At 39.4% G+C, this 21,001-nt stretch overlaps 3 protein-coding genes across 3 annotated transcripts in view; 2 read left to right on the top strand and 1 right to left on the bottom strand.

Moving 5' to 3' along the window:
• LOC146618108 (androgen-induced gene 1 protein-like) overlaps positions 1-2,903 on the top strand; it is a 30,936-nt gene extending 28,033 nt beyond the window's left edge. The window contains exon 6 of the mRNA XM_085372790.1: positions 2,462-2,903. Coding sequence (XP_085228916.1) covers positions 2,462-2,481 — 20 coding nt within the window. The 3' untranslated portion in view covers positions 2,482-2,903. The remainder of the gene's footprint in view (positions 1-2,461) is intronic.
• A 5,859-nt stretch (positions 2,904-8,762) lies between these two features.
• Positions 8,763-12,167, bottom strand: LOC146618107 (tRNA-specific adenosine-34 deaminase catalytic subunit ADAT2-like). Its single transcript, XM_085373130.1, has 6 exons — positions 11,971-12,167; positions 10,608-10,712; positions 9,413-9,563; positions 9,224-9,330; positions 8,957-9,029; positions 8,763-8,803 (listed from the first exon to the last, which is right to left on the bottom strand). The coding sequence occupies exons 1-6, from the start codon at positions 12,064-12,066 to the stop codon at positions 8,775-8,777; spliced, it is 561 nt and encodes a 186-aa protein (XP_085229256.1). The 5' UTR covers positions 12,067-12,167; the 3' UTR covers positions 8,763-8,774.
• Positions 12,168-12,801: 634 nt separating this feature from the next.
• LOC146618106 (peroxisomal biogenesis factor 3-like) lies at positions 12,802-19,779 on the top strand. Its single transcript, XM_085372435.1, has 12 exons — positions 12,802-12,938; positions 14,321-14,452; positions 14,545-14,626; positions 14,849-14,892; positions 15,051-15,172; positions 16,086-16,152; positions 16,254-16,308; positions 16,501-16,639; positions 16,727-16,797; positions 16,891-17,013; positions 17,970-18,066; positions 18,695-19,779. The coding sequence occupies exons 1-12, from the start codon at positions 12,866-12,868 to the stop codon at positions 18,776-18,778; spliced, it is 1,089 nt and encodes a 362-aa protein (XP_085228561.1). The 5' UTR covers positions 12,802-12,865; the 3' UTR covers positions 18,779-19,779.
• Positions 19,780-21,001: the final 1,222 nt, after the last annotated feature.

Here is a 21,001-nt window from a genome sequence, read left to right as displayed (position 1 = left end):
TGAAGTAATAAGAAATAATAAGAAATAATTTTGTTATTTTCAAGTTGAATAAAATGTGATTCAGAACCAATCGAACGTTGTAAAATAACGGTCACTAGATACAAGCTTCTCAGAGACGACAGAGTCAAAATCAGGCTCCAAGCAGAGATCTGAAAACACACAAGGACAGACGCTTAAGAGCGGAAACCTTTTTATTGTTGCCGTAAGACAGAACCTGCGACTCTGTAGCTGCACGCTGCTCTTTAGCAATAAAACAAGTGTCATTTTCACTCATCATTGCTGTAAGTGATTCTTTCCATTCTCTACAGTGCATCTGTAAGGATTCATCGCACTTCACTTGGTCCACATTTGACTGTGTTACAGCCCTAATCCAAAATGAGTTAAATTCATTTTTTACCTCAAAGTTCTACACACAGTACCCCATAATGACAAAATGTAAAGAGTTACCTTGAAATTCTTGCAAATTAATTTAAACACAAACAAAACTAGGCACCACTTATCACCTGGTGAAGCATGGTAGAGGCTCCATGATGCTGTGGGGAAGTTTGTCATCATGAAGAACTGGGAGGCTAGTTGGGGTCGAGGGACATGTGAGTAGAGCAAAAAGAAAGACATCCTTGATGGTAACCTGCTCCTGAGCACTCTGGACTTTGGACTGGGGTGAAAATTCATCTTCCAACAACAACTCTAAGCACACGACCAAAATAAGGAAGGAGTGGCTTCAGGATCCTCTCTGAGTGCCGTTGTGCGCCCCAGCCAGAGCCCAGACTTGAATCTACACACCCCATCCAACCTGGTGGAGCTTGTGAGGTTCTGCAAGGAAGTATGAGAGAAACATCCCATAAATATGTGTTCCAAGCTTTTAGCTTCGTACTTAAAAAGAGCATGCTTCAACAAAGTATTAAGCAAAGACTCTGAATACTTATGTGTATGTTACGTTTTTGTTTTTAATACATTTGCAAAAACTTCAAGCTACCTTTTTTTACTTTCAAATGATGGGGTGTTATGTGCATAATTTTAAAGTTGAATATAAAGGCTGTAACATAACAAAATATGGAACAAGTGAAGTGCTGTGAATACTTTCCAGATGCACTGAAAGTGCAAAAACTATGCAACAAATACACAGAATTTTACAAAAAAGTTCATGTTTTGACAACTAAAATGCGAGTCACAGTCTGTGTCTATGACCTGGTTCATTATCCTCTTAGTTTATCTGAAGCTCAGTTGTGGTGTTTAGTATTTAAAAGGTTAGTTTTGAGTCCCCCTAGCTTTGGACTCTAAATCCAAACAACAGTGGACAGATTTCTTGCTTTCACCACCAACACTGCTGGCTTAGCGGCATGCCTGGTCTGTGGGTGGACCTGAGTCAAAATTATATTGAAAGTGTCCTGATAACTGACCCGAAGCAATTTCCTAGAAACCTGTGCAATTTTTTCTGTCAACGTCTCTGTTTCAATCAGTATATCAAAAGTCTTGTCCGGCCTCACTGTGCGCAGATTACAAATGCAAAGGTCAAACCAGTTCTTCCAAATAATGCAATCGAACATCTTATCCATATCCTCATTTCCTTCTGATGAGATTATTGCAACTCATTGTAAACATGCCTCAGTGATGCAGCAGTTTCCTGTCTACAGTTAGTAAAAAACACAGCAGAAATATCGCTCACAAGCACTCGACTCCAGCCCTCGCAGAATTACTCTGGCTTCCCATCCGCTACAGAATCCAATTTAAAATTTCACTGATTACTTTAAAATCACTACATGTCGACCCTGAGTCCCTCAGATCAGACAATCAATTCCTGTTATAGATTCCAGGTCTGGGCTGGAATCTGGCTGCTTTTTGCCGTTTTGGCCCAAACTGTGGAACAATTTTCCTCTTACGATCAGCACAATCAGTTCCCCTCAGTAAATAAACAAAACAAAATGTGGAGGCTGGCTTTTGTTTGATGTTTCATAATAATTTTGTTCAAGCCTCACGTTTACTCATTTTACGTACTTTGTAATGTTTTAACACTGCTATTTATTGTGGAGCACCTTGTGAGTGCTTTGCTATAGAAATGAAGCTTGTCACTGTTATTTTTGTAGTATTTTCAAAGCTATTCTATTTTATTTATTATTAAATTAGGTCACTTAGTTTGATTAATTTGCACAAAAACATGTATCTTTATAGTAACTGTGTGTTCACAGCGTGCCTATACATGAGCATTTCTTCTTAAATGCAACAAAAACATAATATTATTTAAAATGCACAGTTAAAAGGACCAAATAATCATAAATGCGCTCTGAAGAGTAGCCGCACACCTGCTCATTAACCTGTGTCACCTACACTCTGAGGACCAAAGGTGGCTCTGTGCGGGCTCATGTTTTTGCTCAAAAAATGCTCAGATTTCTATTTTTTGTAACATAAAGGTCACCTGCCATCTTTTTCACTAAATCTGGCCCCTTTTGTCTCTGTCTCAAAGAAAAGGTCAAAGGTGAGTGATCTTCAGAATCGTTTCAGAGGACTGCTCCTGCCCCGCACTCACAGGACAGCACCAGAACACAAACAAGCGACATCTCTGGACGTGGAAAAGACACGTACTTTTTGAACTCTATCCATAACATTACGCAGTAAAAAGAAGAAGACAGATGCATCATCGATTAAATGTAAATAAGGAAGAAAAAAAGGTAATGAATGAGAGCTCATCTTTTTGTTTGCTTTCTTTCGTTTCCTCAGAAGCGAAAGCTAAGCATCCATCCTGCAGATCGAGGACAAAACATGGACGAAATATGCACATACATACATCTTCATAAAACATAGGACATCAACTCTGACATGCAGCAAACACGTGTATGTAACACATGTATGCAGGGAAAGGAAACACACATTAATGGGACTTGTTTTTGTGGAATGAGCACATTCAAGTGAACAAATTTCTTTATTAGCTTCTTCATAATGATTGAAAACCAGTGCTGTGTTGAAGATTATTATTATTATTATTAGTGCTATTCATCCTGCGCTCTCACTACATGTGTGAAAGAAACTAGAGGTCGGTAAATTATCAATAAAGTCTGATTTAAAAATACTTTCTTTCTTCATGTGAATCCAGAGTTGCACTCGATGCTGCAAAAAACCAAAGAAACTTACGAGAACAGGTTCGTCTTGGCTGCGAGTTACAACCGCAGCAGCTCTGTGCAGAGGCTGACTGTTGATTTAACAAACTGTTCAAAGTTCAAAACATATTAATAGCAAGTCACAAGACAGGAAATACAGCCACACTTTACATGATGACCTGCCTGATTGATGCTGTTGGAGGCCACTGATAATAATCAGGACAGCTGTAATATGGCGTTTACAGGTATGTCAAATGGTGACAAAGGGGGCAACAGAAAGTAGCTTTTTCCTGGCAGTTATATTGAAGTAGTGGATCTAACAGAGTAGTTAGTGCTCTCTGCTCAGCTGTGATGCTTGGACTCGTTTACCATACTCTGTCCTTTTTAGTGTGCCAATCAGATTTATGTCAGTACTACCGAATACTATAGACCAGAGTCCATCTGATTTGAAGAAATACAGCAAGACCATGTCACGGGAGACGAGGCTTCCTGCAACAACATCAGCAAAGCTGGCGACACATCTAATCAAAGAAACACCTGGAAAAAAAAAAGGTGTCTGAAAGCTGAATATTGTACTTGAGACTGAAAGACAGATTCATCAAAGGTCCTCCAATGTGTGTACTTCACTACATCTGTCGCCAACAGAGATGGGCAGTAATCCAATTACCTTTTTTAAGTAACGAGTAAAGTAAGGGATTACTATTGCAAAAAAGGTAATTATATTACTGTTACTTTCCCGTAAGCACGCTGCGTTACGAAACCGTGATTTCGTTTGCGAGAGTGTTTTATGACAATGACATAAACAAGTGCGACGTTCGTGACAACAGCTGTGTGCAGATCAAAAATGGATGATATATCGAGTGCGGGAGAGAGGATGAGCGTGCAGCGTTTGAAGCGTGGAAGTACTGACCTTACTTTGAGATTGATTCTGTAAAAGTGACAAAAACATTAGCGTCCGCTGTTCACTGCGTGGGAAGAAAACTTCTTTTTACAGCGAAAAAACCCCGAAACACAAAAAACGATTTTATTTTATGTGCTGGAATGTGCAGAAAATAGGTTTAAATGATAAACTAATTTCTTCCAGTCAGAGAATGTTGCATATAATTTAATGTTTGCTTCATGCATAAAGTTAAAAGATTAAAACTAATAAAACAAGTTTTAAAAAGAGACTTTTCCATTTGATTACATTTTATATGATGGATTATGCAGAAAAAGTAGAACTGGGCTGAAAGATCCATCACTTTATCACTTATTCAGATTGTGTATCATGTTTTTTAAAAGTAACTAAGTAACTAATTACTTTTGAAAATAAGTAATCAGTAATTAGTTACTGATTACTTTTTTCAAGTAACTCGACCAACACTGATATAAGAAGTTGAACCCATGGATGATGGTGAGATTCATCGACATCTTCTTCAACAAATAAGGTAGTTTGATAGGAAATAAGGTTTATTTTGAATTTGATATCTGCAACATATCAGATTCATTGTCATTTAAGATTCAAGCCACACCCCCTTTTTCACTTTATGTGCCTTTTCTGCAAAAATGAATGATACATTTCTCCTACTGTGTCACTTAACACTTTTTTTTTGATTGAGTCACAAGGTTTTGGTCGAACTGACCTCCAATTGGTACAAAGTGTTCGTATAATCACTCACACACCAGGTAGAATTCAGTCATCCAATTAGAGAATAATAATCAGATAATCAGACTAATAAAAACATCGGTTTAGTCATAAAACCTTCATAAGGCCTCTAAAACCAAGAATAGAAATATAAATTCATCCCTAATTACACCCACACACATTACAAGATGCTAACAGTCTACACACTACTTTGATTTATAAAGTCTGTAAACAATAAGACACAATGTGAATGACACTCATGACACCCCGTTAGCTGTAAATTGCCAAGGCCTCTGCTGAATAAACCAGAACAAAATAAATCGAGATCTGTCGCCCAGATGTGCGAGGCTGAAAGCAAATATGTCAAGAATGAAAGAAGGAACCGAAGCAGTTGGACCCACAATGAAAGAGGAACTAATTAAATAAGGAGACGAAAATAAAACTGATGTGTGCAGAAAATTACCAAAGCAGAAAAAAATAATAAAGCGGGAACAAACAGAAAATAAGTAATGCGGTGGGTTTCTCAATGTTGGACAGATGTGACAAAGAAAACAGACACGCAGGAAGGATGAAAGAGAAGTTAGGACCATAAAGTAAATATATGCAGACTGATTGAAACATATTTGACTTAAAAGAATTTGCAAAACAAAGCAGAGGCAGAAGCTAAGATGCCTCCCCCTCTGTGCTGAGCAGAAAGGTGGAGCACGACCCTTTTAGTTCGATTTCTTTAGACTGCAAAGGTTAAAATTGTGAACCCACAAAAAACACATCAATGCAACACTTCCTGTCAGCAGCTAAGCTCCCCCCGCATCTGCTTCCTCCTTGAACACAAACACACCTCTTCTCTTGTGACAGTAATATAATAAAAACACCTTTACACAACGTGACATCTCGTATTACACAGCTTTTTCCTTTTTTTGGTGTTCTCCATTGTGTGTGTGTGTGTGTGTGTGTGTGTGTGTGTGTGTGTGTGTGTGTGTGTGTGTGTGTGTGTGTGTGTGTGTGTGTGTGTGTGTAGAAGTGTGGTTGTGTGAGACTCCTCTCGCTGTCGTTTTGGAAAGGAGAGTTTGACACAACACACTCTGTTCATTAGCGCCTCGCAGCCAACCCTGCACTGCTCTGTGTGTGTGTGTGCGCGCTGTTTCTTCATTAACACATCAACTCCTCCACTCTGAGGTGACACATTAAAACATTCTCGAATATTCTGCTCTGCATGTATTAGCATATATTTACATGCTAACGAGAAGAGAGGAGCTGGACTGAGGCACGTGTTTCACGTGAATACAAAGAACTGTGTATCTGATATATCTGATGTATCTGTGAGCTCACTGTCCTCAGGAAAACGGGTTCATGAGAAAACCTACGCGGCTTTAAATTCTCAGCTGCTTCTTGTGATGATTTTAGTAAACAAAAAATATTGTGGGAACGTGTGCATGTATTTTACAAGTTTGTAATAAAAGGAACGAAAAAGTGGAAGTGGGAAAATAAAAAAAAACCCCTGTATGATAGAAGAGATAGTAAGGGGGAATGAAGGGGAAAGTGAACAAGGTCATAAAAGGAAGTGGAAAAACGCTGAAGTAAATTAACTGGTGAGGAACTGCTAACACAAGAAAGAAAAAGGAAGAAGGCAGTTTAAAACATCACACCATCTAAGATCACAGACTGTAAATGAAAGACAACACGTGAACGTGCCAGAAACCTGTACTCTTTCTAACGACCAGCAGGAGGCGACACCAACATTTGCACAAAATTAGATTCTATAGAACAGCCATTTGGAATTTAACAAACTTTAGTTGTGACTCTTGATGAAAACTTCATTCGCCATTAACTGCTTTAATTTTCAAGTTAAGTTCAATTCCAACTAATGACAAGCTCAGCAATAAAAACAGGTGAGAAGAGGAATGATAATGGCACATAAGTATTTTCAAATCCCACTGCCGTGTTTGATTAGTTCAATTTCCTTCTAAAAGTGTAATATTTAAGTCAATTTTAAGCTGAAATACAGAAAGTATTGGGATTAGTTCCCATATCAGTATCCCAACTGATATGGGAACTAATCCTAATGGATTTGATCCTGTAGAAGACTGAAAGCATTTTATTCACCCTATAAAAGGCATCTTATCACAGAAGTGTATCCTACAGGATTCATTTGTAGGTCAGCAGCAAAGCTTTCATAGGTGTAACTTTCATATAAATATATATAAATATAAATACAGTTTTTTTGTGCAGCGTAGCCTACCTGGATTATGTGTAGGAGGGAAAAATGAAGCCAATGTGGAAGTGTGGCGATAGCTGTGAATGCAAAAAATAAAAACAAAACAAAACTTCCAGGCCTGTAAGAGTCTGTGGAAAAACAGCTTTCTGACTTCACCCCCGTAAATACTTTCCTGCTGAGTTTATTGGCTCAGTCACTCATTTTTAGTCATATAGGCTAAAAAAGTTAAAGCTGTTTAGAAAATGATTCTTGTGTTTTAAAATGAAGGATTGGCGGTAGTATCAAAATGATATACTCATTGGCTAATGAGATGTCAGTAATTAGACAATTAGCGTCCAGTTTAACAATTAGGGCCTCCTTCGTCACGTCTAAGAAATCTTAAAGTTTCAAAACAGCACATCAGAAAGCCATGTGTAGTATATGGGGGAAAAACAAACTAACTAACATTATGGAATATTAGACTATTGATGTGCGATAGCCGTCTGCTAAGCATCACTGCTAAAGCTTATAACTCTTATTATCTAAAGAGAGTCGCTGATCTGAACGTCACATTTATGCTTTTGGTGCATTTTTAATGGAATTACTATGTAACAAATAACATGAACTGCTTTGAGCTTCAATAAGTTTGTGCTTCAGTTTTGGTGATTAAAATGTAGCACTTAGTCTATTACATAGTGCTAATTAGCAGGTGTATTATATGCAGCTTGATCGTGTTAGCACAATGTTATTCTGTTTCATCATTATTATTATTTTATTATGCAGTGACATAAAAGAACTTTCTACTTTAAGATAGCAAAAAATGAGAATGGCAAATTAAAAAAGTAAAAAGCAGAAAAAGGACGGAAAGCAGAAGAAAGTTAAGACAAAAAACTACTTTTACAAAATTATGGAAAAGAAGGGGAGTGGGAAATTAACAAATAAAAGGACGGAAATGGAGAAGGAAGGAAGGAAGTTATCAGCCACAAAAAGGAAGGAAGGAGACAGGAAGGAAGTGGTGACAACCTTGAAAAGACAAAGAGCAAAAGAAAGTGCAAAAAAGTTTAAATTCCATCAATCCCTTTTTTGAGCCAGGGGGAGGAATAAAAACAGCAGGACACATGAAACAGACACACATACCCAGCAACGCACACACAGACACTGTCAATACAACCTAACTGCTAATGCTACCAACTGACACACCACAGAGTGTGTGTGTGTCTGAGAGGAAGTGAAACGAGCTGAATTGTGTCAGCATGTGTGTTTCTCTTATACGAGCAGCTGTGAAGGTCACTCCCGTTGAGAAGCGCTCTCAAGCACACTTCCTTAGTTTCTCACACTGCCTGACTCGTTCTCGGAAAAATATCACAGGAAGTGGTATGCATCACATTTAGAGCTGAAGCAGGCCAAGAGTGTGCTTCTGAACGATACAAATCAATACGCAAGACGGAGAAAAGAGCGTGTAAAGTTCACCCACACAACATCCAGTGAAGATTTGCCTCCTCTTTCCTAAAAATTATTTCTTATTGACATTCTTGAGCCTTTACTTTTGGAAAATATCATAAATTTATTTTAAATATAGTATTTATTAGTCCAAAGACTATAGTTTTATTTCTTCTATGTGGAGGTTCAGTGACAGGAAGACCGCTGGTCTATAGCGCCCTCTGGTGGCAGTCTGCATGAACAGAAACACTAATGCTAAATTCTAACTGTAAATAAGATGTCCTTTATTAAGGTCATATTAATAGGTAAAGAAAAGGTTAGACAAATAGTAAAAAAAAAAAAACAATAGACAAAAATGTATGTAAAATATAATTTAATTAATAATATTATAAAAAAATCCTTGTAATAGGATGTTTCTTGGAGATCACTCCTTCCTTGTTTTGGGTTTGGGGGCTGAAACAGACAGAAAGTTTAACACTGTGAGAAAAGAAGAGAAGGAATAATAGTGTAAAAAAAGCAACAGTAAAGTATGAAAATATAAAACATTTTGATAATGGAGCATGAGGAGGAGAAAAAAAAGACATGCAGAGTGGTTTTGTTTTTCACCATTTGGATTCTGCTGTTTGTAGAAAGTCTTCAGCATGTCTACGGCTTCCTCTGCTCTGTGACCTGAAATACACTGAACACACACACACACATATAATACACACTGCACCACACAAGGACTTTACATTCATGTAACTCTTGAACATCCCATTCAGAAAAGGAGCTGATCTGCTTGCCTAAAGATTTCTGAGCTCAGCTGCAGGAAGCACAAACTACTCCACAAACATGCAGGCGGAATCCAGAAAGACATCAGGAGCAAACACTGACCTTGAACTGGGTCCCAGTGTGAGGCAGGTCTGCAGAGGAGACATCCAGGACTGAGCCGCAGCCTCCGAAACGCTCGTTCCTGCAGCCATACACGATCACGGGGATGTCTGACAGCTGGTAAAGGAACAACAACTGAATCCCAACACACACACACACACACACACTAGCAGAGAGGTGAGGCGAGGATACTGAGGAGGCGCAGCGCTGCAGCACACATTATGCATGGCTCCACGGTGACGTACAGCGTTATCCGCTCGCACACGCTCTTCACGTCCAAGCTGCTTTGCCAACACCAGTCCAGGACCTGATCCAGAGCGACCATCTCAGCGTGCCGAGTGGCCTGAAAAAAACCACCACGCACAAAGAAACGTATGCAAACCTCAGGTATCGTGTTGACGCTCAGGTATTTGTTCCTCTACTTCATTAAACAGCTGATTGAAACTCTGATATATCCCATCATACTGATGCTCAAAAGCCAATGGCGAGTGTGACCCTTAGAGTGGCTTTAAATTGATTTGGTTGCAGTTTTTAAACAGAGGTTCAGCCCTGAAACTTTCAAAACTTACAAAAGACTCTTTGTAATTTAATGAGATGGGCTGAAATCATTAAACAAAAAAGCACAGCTGATTCTGTGGAGGTCAGGTGGGAACTTTTTGCACTTCGGTCCAGATAAGGTGACGCTTTAACTCTGAATTTCTTCAGCAGTAAAAACACTTTTTGATACCATCTCTCTTTGCACTCAAATGTAAAGCTGAAAGGATTTCCTGTACCTGTATGGACTTTAAAAATAATGCTATTCAGACTTTAAGACAAAAATGACCCAAGCAACCAAATAAAAGGAGCAAAGTGTTTTCCCTTTTGCTCATCTTTCATCAGACATGATGCAGGGACAGCGGGGACTTTTCCTTAGTTTGAGCCACATTTACTTGGAAGGAAAACTGTTCACACCATGAAAGGATTTTCTCAGTTATGGGCTCTCACTCCACACGCCGCAGAGGACTCACTATTGCAGAGTCACCGGCTTACTTAAGGACAAATATTGATCAGTGATTGATCTGACACTCGCAGATTACAGAAACTAATTAGGTCGGTCAAAGCAAACTACACAGTGGGGGATTACTGTACAGAGACCATCAACCCAGACCCTCTGGGACCTGTTTGTTCAATAGTTTGAACAGATAATTGTTCAAACTATTGAACTTGTTACATTTTAATATACCAATATATTATTTCTTCTTCTCCTCACCAATAGTTAATGTATCAGTTCTATAATTTATTCATTTTGCTTTGTCTTAGTTGTTGACTTATGAGTTTTGAAAGAAGACCACTCATACATACATCTCCATTTGCAGAGACAAATAACTGTGCTGTACACTTTGCCTACATTTTTAGTCTCATTGACTTCATTCCTTCCCTTCCCCACAACTTCGTCTTTGTAGACCATGAGACATCCGACAGGCACCTCTCCATTCTCCAGAGCTTCTTTCGCCTGCAGCAACACATTTAAAAAGGCAGTTAACAGGAAGCAACTAAAGATGGAAAATTGGTTAGTGTTAAGAAGAACTTCAGAAGAGAAAAATCCCCAATACACCTGTGCACAGATCTCTGGCTGCAGCTCACAGCTTTGAGAGCGTGGTGTCTTTAGGGTTCTCTAGATTAAACTTTTAGACATTTCTTAATATCATAAAGGAGGCACATGAAATTATTTTTAACATTATACACTAATTATTAAGGATTTAGGGATTATAATAGTGGATCATCTGCCTCCTGCCATCTCTATCATCCTCCTCTGCCATACTAACCCTTCTTTCACTACATCCATGAACCTCCTCTGTGGCCTTGCCTGGCAACTCTGCATTCAACACCCTTTATCCAGTAAATGTTCTGCACATGTCCAAACCAACTCAGCCTTGCCTCTTTATCTCCAAATACTTAAGCTTTCCCTCTGATTTCTAATCTTGTGCATCCTGCTCACTGCAACTGAAAATCTGAGCATCTTCAGCTCGGCCTCCTGTATTTTTCTCAGTGCCACATCTCCAAACCATCACAGCAGGTCTCACTACCATCACCTTCACTTTTACTCTTGCTGCTGACCTTCTGTCAACAATCACCCCTGACACTCGTCTCCACCTGCTCCATCCTGGCTGTACTCTCTTCTTCATCTCTCTTGTGCACTGTCTGTTGCTTGGGATGGTTGACCTCAGGTATTTATACTCGTCTACCTTGACTATTACACCTATCTCGTTCTCATTCACACACAGATTTTCTCTGATTTTCATTACACTCTCTTCCACCTGTTTACTACAGATCACAGTGCTATCTACAAACATCCACGAGGTTCACGGAGACACCTGTGTGACCACATCTGACAAATGTTTACATTATTTATTATTTACTATTATAAAGAAACTTTTTTCCAGCTGTATATAATATCACTACTTAATCCCTAAACATGATCAGAGCCTGGATAAACAGCAGAAAAAGGGCATCAGAGGGCTATAACAGAAAAACTGAAATACAAATAAAGACATCTAAGTAGCATTACTATATAAAATTATCTAGAAAAATAACCAATACCTCAATCAATACAATAAGGCAAATAAAAAAATAGAAACTTCGTAGTTCACATACCGAGTAGTTTAAATGAAAATTAAATAATTACTTTAAAACTGCAAATTTTACAAAACAAACAAAGTCGCCGTGACTCGGCTGAAGAGTTAACGGAGTGATTAAAAACACGAGCTCACCATGTCAAAAGCTCTGGCCATCCACCTCTCAATTTCCTCTTCACTCGGACAGAACAGCTCCACAGACTCTTCTTTACTACCCTCCTCTGTTCCCATTTCAACTGCTGTGACCAAAACTCAATATAAAAAAGCTGCATATAATACACCTGCTAATTTTTAATTCCTGTTTTACCCGTAGCCACGCCGATGTAACGAACTCACACCGGTGGGGGGAAGATAATATTGGACGGACCACTCGCTGCACCTGCGCTCCACGCTCGTTCTGGTCTAATGACGTCAAGTTGATGACTATTGTGGAGGGATCTAAACCGGATGTTATCGATTTTACCCCCAAAAATAAAAGAACAAATTTTTTTTAGTTTATACAGGGAGAAACTAAATTTTTAGGGCTCGATACGATTCGCTTATAAGATTAAAAAAAATCTATTGTGTTTTACTTCAGAGACCAGTCTGACGATGGTGACAAACTAGTGTCCCAAAACTATCTATATATTAGATATTCATTTTTTGTTTTCGTCAAATTTTGAAATATTTTATTTTAAAATTTGTGTATCAGTTTTGCAAAGCTTGTATGTGCATTGGTATATTGCATTGTATTGTATATTTTAAAAGCATTTAAAAATATTAAGTGTTTTTTCCTTGCCTAAATAAATAAGAATGTTTCCAGGAGCCTTGTTGCAGACACAAAGTCACTTTATGACTACTGTAGTTCGACTTGTGGTTTTATTTTGACATAAATAACCGGAAGTCATTACAATAGTTACCATGACCAAAGTACTTTGGCACTTTTGAGAGTTAGCAAGCTGCTATCCGGAACATGTCCGTAAAATAGTAAGAAAGAATTTAGAAATAGAGTTTTTGTTGTTTTAGTTGGTGGCCCTCTCTCTGTCCGAGGATGTTTTCGTCTGCGTGGAATTTTATAAAACGCCATAAAAAGAAATTTATTTTCACCGGAGCTCTAATTGGAGGTAAGTCATGTTCCTGTTAGCCGCCGTGCTAATGCAAGACTGCAGCAACACGCCAGACTCCGCAGAACAGCCTTTAGACTGGGCTTTTTATCTCCCTGTAAAATAAAGACGGAAGAAATGCACGCTAACCCATATTTCAAAAGCATAAAGAAAGAATGGTATTTGGTTTATTCGGAATTTGTTTTCTCCATCGTGCCGCAGAATATTTAGTGAAACTACCCTGTTTTTTTTTTTTTTAACAACCCACAAGGTGTGTTTGCATTGAAAAGACCTTTTTAGGAAACCAGTTAGTTTCACCGAAATTAACACTGCTTTATGTGGTAGTTGATTACTAAGTTAAATACTATTCATTGGAGTTCTTACTGTGTATTTTATTTGGGGCTCTTTAAATAGCCAACAAATGAATGAAGTTTGGTGTAGCTGTTCATTATTCGTGTTTAAAATTAAGTAAGTGTACGCTGACCTCCACATAACTGCTGGCCTTTTATCTCACGTGGCATTATGGAAAATTCAGTGTCACTTACCATATTAATTGATAAGCTATAGCATCTGCAGCAAGTCGTAACATATGCACACATTTGTAAGTGGGATCCGGTGGCTATTTGACTTTACTGGTTTAAAACTGAGTGGTAAATATGGGGGTGGGGGGGATCTTGGGCCCAACAACTTTTAACTTTGGAAAGAGGGTCAGCTAACTGATCTTGCAGTAAATGGTACATCTTAGAGGTAATACCTTTACCAAAGGGTGATCTTGAAAGCAGTGCTTCCACAGGGCTGCCTGCAGGACAACTCATGGGGCTTTCCAGCCATTTTGATAAAGAACTGCGCATTTGGACATATCTCCAGAATTGATTGCACTGCAAATTATATAGCTTAACAATCTGATCGAAGCTCAGGAAATGTTTGGTTCTGCGATCAAATAAATGTGATACATAGAGGATGCCTGCCTTACGCCACTGTAGCCAGTCAACCTGTGACCCACCAATTAAAATTCTTTCCCCATAAAGGTGCTAAAGGTGATTTAATCAAGTCCCAATGGCTCGTCCTATGTAATTTGCACCATAATGTTTTCACAGTTACAATTATTGGATGGTTAGGTTTAGGGAATATACTTTTGAAAAACAGTGTTTATCCTTGCACTGGAGAAACTTGGAGAATCCATTTCAAGTCTCATTTCAGCTGTTACATTTTACACAGTGATTCAACACCTTTAATTTGTCACAAGTCTGTAAATCTGCTACTTAAAGTACAGCCCTCTGGTATTATTCCATGTCATAAATATCTGCAGGGCAAATCCTGGTTAGCTTTTGCATCGTACCAAAGCCAAGGATAGTTTTCTGCATTTGATGTGACCTCATTGTGCTCTCTGCGTCCCTCCTCAGGCGTATACCTTCTAGGTAAATATGCCCAGAAGAAGTTCAGTGAGATCCAAGAGAGGGAGGCTACAGAGTACATTGCTCAGGCCAGAAGACAGTTCCACTTCGAGAGCAACCAGAGGACCTGCAACATGACTGGTAATTATTTTACACTTGACCTGGTTATGACTAACAGTTGACAGAAAAAGGTGAGGACCAACACTACAGTGAAAGTTTTAAATGTGTTGCAGTGCTGTCCATGCTCCCAGCGCTCAAAGAAGCCATCGTCACGCAACTCAACTCAGAAAGTCTCACAACACTACTCAAGTCCAAGTGAGGAAAAAGCTTCTTTAACTTGGTCAAACAGTAGTAGTACACAAGTTTATTGTTTAAGGCTACATTTTTCTTTTGTTTGTTATTTTATGCTGATTATTGCAGTTGTTGATTTTATTCTTGAGGAAAACATTAAATTTTGAAATTAGCACAAGTTCATGTAGTGAAATAAATGTGTACAGTGGCTGACAACCATTTCCCTCATTCACATCTACTTTACAGACCGGCTAATAAACTGGAGATCTGGGAAGATTTAAAGATCATCAGTAAGTGTTTTTCAGTTCAGATGTCCCTGAGTGTATCTGAGTAAAATCTAAATGCCTCTAAATAATCTAATAATAATAAATAATAATTGACTTATTGGATTTAAAAACAAACACAAGAAAACTTAAAATATGATAACAGAACTTGTCGTTCCGTTCAGGTTTTACACGCACAGTTGTGGCGGTGTACAGCACCTGTATGCTGGTGGTTTTACTGAGAGTCCAGCTGAACATCATTGGAGGATACCTGTACCTGGATAACTCAGTGGGAAAGAGCACAATGGTGAGGAGCACAGTGACTCCTAGAACTGATTGACTGTGTGTAAAATGATCAGCTGCAGCTCACTGTGTCAGGAGTTTTGGAAACTGTTTGGAAAGAGAGATACATATTAGACAGGTTAAATATCGGTCTGATAATATTTATCCATGATCATAAAAAATACACCTTTTAAACATTACCTGGTTTCCCCAAAAAAGCCCTGACCTGTTGTGAACCTCTCGGGCTGTCCTGCAGTTTCTGCCACACTGAGGTGATGAATTGTGGGGTGGTTTGTCTGTTGGAGAGTTTGGAGCCCAGGGCAAAGCCTTGGGTTCTTTGTCATGCTCCATACATGTCCACTGGCAGGGTGGACATTGTTTGGGTGGGTGGTACATGTCAGAAAATATTTCCCACATCTGTCAGTGATATGAGAATGTGAGAATGCCCATTTCTGACCTGCTAGTTCCCAGTTTGTGTCCAGTTATGCTGATTTGTGTCAGTCTGAGAGTAAGACGGGTAATATTTTGGTGTACCCACAGCTAGGAAATACTCATCCTGTGTACTGACTCCTGCACCAGAAACCTGTTTCCTGTTGTAAAATGAAAGATTATCTAAGGTTTGTGTGAAAATGTTTGAATCGATATCCACATATGCCAGGACCCAAGGTTTCCCTGACGAACATGTTAACAGGTTAATTTGATTCCCCAGTAAAACTGGTGAAGCTTTTCGGTGCAGTGTAACACATGGCTGTGATTAAAGAGAGCAGCACAGCAGTGCTTTTTGCCTGAACTGAATAACATAGAAGAGAATACGTTAAAGATTTAATTAATGACCTGTTGATTAAAATAAGCTTAGATTGGCTCAAAAAATCTCTGCCTGTTTAAAGCTGAGGTGAATATTATTCAGGAGTGTGTCTGTGTTGTGTGTCTGCTTGCAGACCCCTCTTGCCCCCCCAGACGTCCAGCAGCAGTACTTGTCAAGTATCCAGCACCTACTGGGAGACGGTATAGCACTGACACAAAAGCATAAACCTGTAAAATCCTTGTTTCCATCTGTCAGTGCAGGACTCTTGTAGTAACAGACTTCTGTCTCTGTCTCACACTAGGTTTGGCAGAGCTGATAACGGTAGTGAAGAAGGCGGTACAGAGCTCACTGGGAAGGTGATCTGCAACAATTATTCTCTTCATTATCCATCAGTGATCTATAAAGCAACAGAACAAGTTATTAACAACGTAGCTTAGGCTGGTAAAAACAATGTGGAACAAATTCTTTGTATTGATCTTTGTTGTGCATCTTTTAAATTAAAAAAATCAATCATCAAAACATCAACGTGGTTTATTTCTCATCTCCAGCGTGTCTCTGAAGGAGACCTGGTCTCTGCTGGAGCTGGAGCAGCAGCTGAACTGGATCAGAGCGGAGGTGGAGGCCAGCTCGAGGCGGTCTCTGTCCTGGTACCTGCTTGCAGATGACGAGAACGTGCTGGCCGATCAGGTGACTGCTCAAAGCAGATTTACACTGCCGTTCACAGGAAAACCCCATTACAGAGTCTTACAGATCTCTTTTCTTCTGCTCCTGTAGGCGTGCGGGCTCACAGAGAATGACATTATGACCATAAAGCTGCTTAACGAGACTAGAGACATGCTGGATAGGTAAATGACACACCTGTCTGTAGGTATGCTTTAACAAGATTGTGTTTGTGCTCCTGTGAAAGGTGAATTTCTGCTTTTTGTGTCTGACTTCAGTCCAGACTTCACCACTGTCCTCAAAGTCTGTCTGAACCGAGGTTTCTCCCGTCTCTGTGACAACCTGGCCGAGTTCTTCCGCCCGCCTCCAAGTGACTCTGCCCCCAGCTGTGCACCTGATAGGTAAGCCATAGACACCTGTTTTATTTATTTGTTTTACTGCTATCATTTGCATTTGAAACATGGAGAAATCTTATTAAATCCCTACATATGTGATAGCAGCTGGAGATATTATTATTCTGTCACTGGAGTTTAGTGACCTGAGGGTTACACTATGAACAAATTTCAATAACGCCGGGCTTTCTTTGGCTTCGTTGGCTTGACAACTGCTTCATTCTGCTCACATAAAACGGGGCACTTCATATTCTTCCACACAAAATAATCCCTATGTGTCCTGCATTCGAGCAGCTGCAGTTCCAGCAGTGTTAAACAGACCAAGCAGCAGATTACCATCAAATATTAAGACATTTATACAATTTCATTCCTGTGAATGTCCCTCCAGCAGAGAATCGATATTGCATTTAAAATGTGCTGCGAGTATAAGAATAAGAAAATGTGGGCCCTCCTGGCGATTTTAAACTAAACCTCTGAGCATAACCAGCTCCTCAACAGGGCATATATTAAGTATGGGTTGACGCAGTGATTTAGACAGGTAACCAGAGAGCCAGTTTCACAAGCTGAAACTGAAAATGCACAAATGATTTAGAAGATTTTAACATTCAAGTCAGGTCTCAGACGTGTACTTCGGTAGTTCTTTTTAAGCTTTTCCTTTTGGAATTCCAAAATGGACATTAATATAGTCCTACCTGTTCAGGAGGACTACATTAACATCTAATGTGCTTCGGTTGTTTGGGGTTGTTAGATATGATTCTGTTTAGGTCGTGATCACTCCTCGGTTTTGTCTGAACATAAATACCGGCCATGTGTAATGTAATGTAAAACACACTCCTTATACACATATTAAGTGTTATGAGGTGGGTGGGGTTTTTTTTTTTTGTCCTTGTTATTTCCCAGCAAACATTAGCATGAAGTGGGCATTACCTTAACTTTGCTGTCTTTTTCTGTGTTTGTGTGTTCAGTCTGTCTGCAGTCAGTCTGCCGCTGGCAAAGATCATCCCCATCATCAACGGTCAGATCAACACCATCTGCAGTGAGACCCCCAGTCACTTTGTTCAGGTAACATCGAACACCAGACGGTGGAGTGAACTATCAGAGTGATGTGCATTATGGCAAACAGCCAGATTCAGGGTGAAACAGTTGGAACAGGCAGCTGCTGTGGCTGTTAGTTATCTGTCAATCGGTCATTGTCCACACCGTTTGCTTTTTGATTTTCTTTACTGTTGGGAGCGTAATGTTCAAACATGTTCCAATCTGCTGACAGGTGCAGCTCTCATTTCAGAATACACATGTTAATGAGTTCTAGAGAATCACTGTCAGATTGGTTATGAAATCTTTAATCTTGCACGATCCGTTTCACTTTCTTTAATGTGTTTCAAACAGTCTTAGATTATTTTATTCTTATTCATCTGCACGTTTGGGCTCTTTATCAAACCTTTATTTTGATTGAAATTATTTAAGAGGATTGTCTGAGTATATATAAATTTTTTTTATTTCCAAAAAAGTTAGGATTTGTGTAACATGTAAATAAAACCAAATCATTTATATCCTTTACTTAATAAAAAAATTGTACAAAGACAACATATCGCATTGTTTAACTGAGAGATTTGTTTATTTTCACTTTTATTTTCTTACAAACTTGGTTGTATGTTAATCAAACATGTTTAAATCTGTGCGATCTCTGCAGGAGCTGCTGATGAACGACCAGGTGAAGGAGTTTGCAGCCAATGTCTACGAGACCTTCAGCACGCCGCAGGAGCTGCAGAAGTAATTGTCTGGATTGGACGAGATGAGGAGGAGAAGCAGAGGGAGGATTCGAGAGGAAGAAGAGTGGAGATTATTAAAGTCCTGGATTGTCAGCTCCTCCTGAGACACTTTTCCTCCTCAGCATCTCGCAAACTTCTCACTCCGTGATTTGTGGCCACGGCAGGACAGCAGGGGTGTTCAAGCTCAGCGCCGTGATGAATTACCAAACGGGAGGAGGAAGATGAGACCTCCACTGAGTCTTTAGTCAGAGCAGAGCCTGCAGTCAACTTTAGGACCATTGCTGCTTGGGAACTGGAGTCCCATTTAACCCAGTAAGGTGGCTTTTGTTTGCTCTGCACCTCAGCTGTGTGTTTGAAGATCAGAAGAGTTTACAGTGTGTTTCTCTTTTTCTGTTCAAACTTCTGTAGTGGCCTGTTTGTAAGATAGGTCAGGTGTGGACACATTTCTGTTATTAATCAGTATTTTTTATTGTGGGGTTGCTGAAGCAGATGGTGTTTTCAGAATATTTCAACTTAAACTTGGATGAAGAAGCTAATGAAAATGTCATGGATAGTTAAATCTGTATGTTTGTTTTCATTCTGGGAGTGTCACATGGTGATGGAATGAGAGTAAATGACCCATTTTTAGAGCTCTACAAACATTGGGAGGTTTGAAGGGTGCTGATGGCGTGAGGTCTCTGGTCACAGGTTGATCAGTCAGTGCACAGTGGTTTGTGTCACCTTTGGACCTTTTTTCACATGTTTTCACTCCTATTTACTGGTTGAGTTTGGGCACTAAAATTCATTCGGCTGGTCTTAGGAAAAGACGTGGTGGTTTGGGTTGAAATGGGGCGCTCCACAACAGGATATGTGTGAAGCATGACAGGCTGGGAGTGACAGTCGTATGTCACCAATGCTGTAATCCAGTGTATATAGCTACGGAAAGAGACAGTGTGCATAGCTGAGACATGCCAATGGCGTTGTCTTTCATCCTGGAAACACCCAGTGTAGTTAACTGTTTTTTTTTATTTTTATTTTTTTATATGGAGCTATAAATTACATAAAGACTTCATTGAATTTTAATCTGTTTTCATGCTACAGATCTGTTTTGGAGGCTCTTTTAACTCTAACTTCTGCAGTTCCTTTGTTGTCCAGAAGGTGTCACACTTCTTCAACTGTTTATATGCTTATTTCCAACCTTTAGCTTCACATGAAGTTGCTTCCCCTGTTTTGAAGTTATTGGTATAATATTCTGGTCTTTGTGAAAATGCAGCATCATTTTATTTAAATGGCACAGATATTTTTCTCATTAATTTCAAGTTAATGTTATTTTTGGTGCAAAATCTTTCTAATCTTTCCCATTTTTCTTATGCTCATGTATTTGACCACTTGGCTTTAGACTCATCTGTATAGACACAACAGGACTGTTATTCAAAGCCCAATCTTTCTCCTGTCGTCCTGCTGTGCTACATATTTTCACTCTCTGCCTACACATGCTACATCAGGCCCTTTTCTGAGACATGGGTGCATATCACTGCTTTATTTGTGCATACCTCTCACGGTGATGGAAAGAGCAGCAGTGTGTGCATTTGCAACAAGGGCAGACAAACCTTTGCACTCTTTGTGTGTTGTTTGCATTGTTTCTAGAAAAGTGTAACCCAACCTTTGAATGTTGGATGGTGTACCTACCCCTGGGCTGTCCTCTGAGAAAGAAACGTCTTTTGTATTTTTGAAACAGTAAAAATTCATCCGGTAAATCAGAAACTGAGTTTGTGAGATGAATTGTTTTATGAAATCGAACTCACAAGCAACTCACAAGGATGCACACTTGTATATGCCTTTCCGTTAGTATGGCAGCGTGTATGCAGTCTTGTTAAAATGAATACTAGTTAGGCGCTGGTATGATTGCAGTTTTACAAAGGAGCAGCCACTGTTTGCTTTTAGATGTGAAGCTGACACTGAGATGCCATCGGGTTGTGGGGAGGAAGAAGTGCATGTGCAAAAGAGTTTAAAAGAAATAGTCACACCTGATCAGCTGATCGTGTAGGTAGAACTGTGATAAATACTGCACTTTGAGCCCCTATGAGTCACTATTTCACTGAGAGGAATGAGATCGCAGAGAAGTCAGTGCCAGCTTTCAGTTTTGAATTCTGTCTCCATCACAGTTTTCATATGATGTGTGATATGTTATGTCTCATCTGGCTTTGATTGCAAGAATTTACAACATCCAGCCAGGTGTATTCACTCTC

Source organism: Diplotaxodon limnothrissa, linkage group LG15 (genome assembly GCF_057381915.1).
Source record: "Diplotaxodon limnothrissa isolate DT_005_m linkage group LG15, D_limnothrissa_male_GT1.1, whole genome shotgun sequence".
NCBI classification, from domain to species: domain Eukaryota; kingdom Metazoa; phylum Chordata; class Actinopteri; order Cichliformes; family Cichlidae; genus Diplotaxodon; species Diplotaxodon limnothrissa.
This window is presented reverse-complemented; position numbering and strand designations above follow the sequence as displayed.

What these genes read in the sequence shown, in the direction of transcription:
- LOC146618107 (XM_085373130.1), bottom strand. Translation starts at nt 12,066, where the DNA reads ATGGGAACAGAGGAGGGTAGTAAAGAAGAGTCTGTGGAGCTGTTCTGT. An exon ending in AAGTCAATGAGACTAAAAAT is followed by an intron (nt 9,564 to 10,607) that starts GTAGGCAAAGTG and finishes GGTTTTTTTCAG; the next exon opens with GCCACTCGGCACGCTGAGAT. An exon ending in TGCAGCGCTGCGCCTCCTCA is followed by an intron (nt 9,331 to 9,412) that starts GTATCCTCGCCT and finishes ACCAGCTGTCAG; the next exon opens with ACATCCCCGTGATCGTGTAT.
- LOC146618106 (XM_085372435.1), top strand. Translation starts at nt 12,866, where the DNA reads ATGTTTTCGTCTGCGTGGAATTTTATAAAACGCCATAAAAAGAAATTT. An exon ending in GGAAGATTTAAAGATCATCA is followed by an intron (nt 14,893 to 15,050) that starts GTAAGTGTTTTT and finishes CGTTCCGTTCAG; the next exon opens with GTTTTACACGCACAGTTGTG. An exon ending in GTACAGAGCTCACTGGGAAG is followed by an intron (nt 16,309 to 16,500) that starts GTGATCTGCAAC and finishes TCTCATCTCCAG; the next exon opens with CGTGTCTCTGAAGGAGACCT.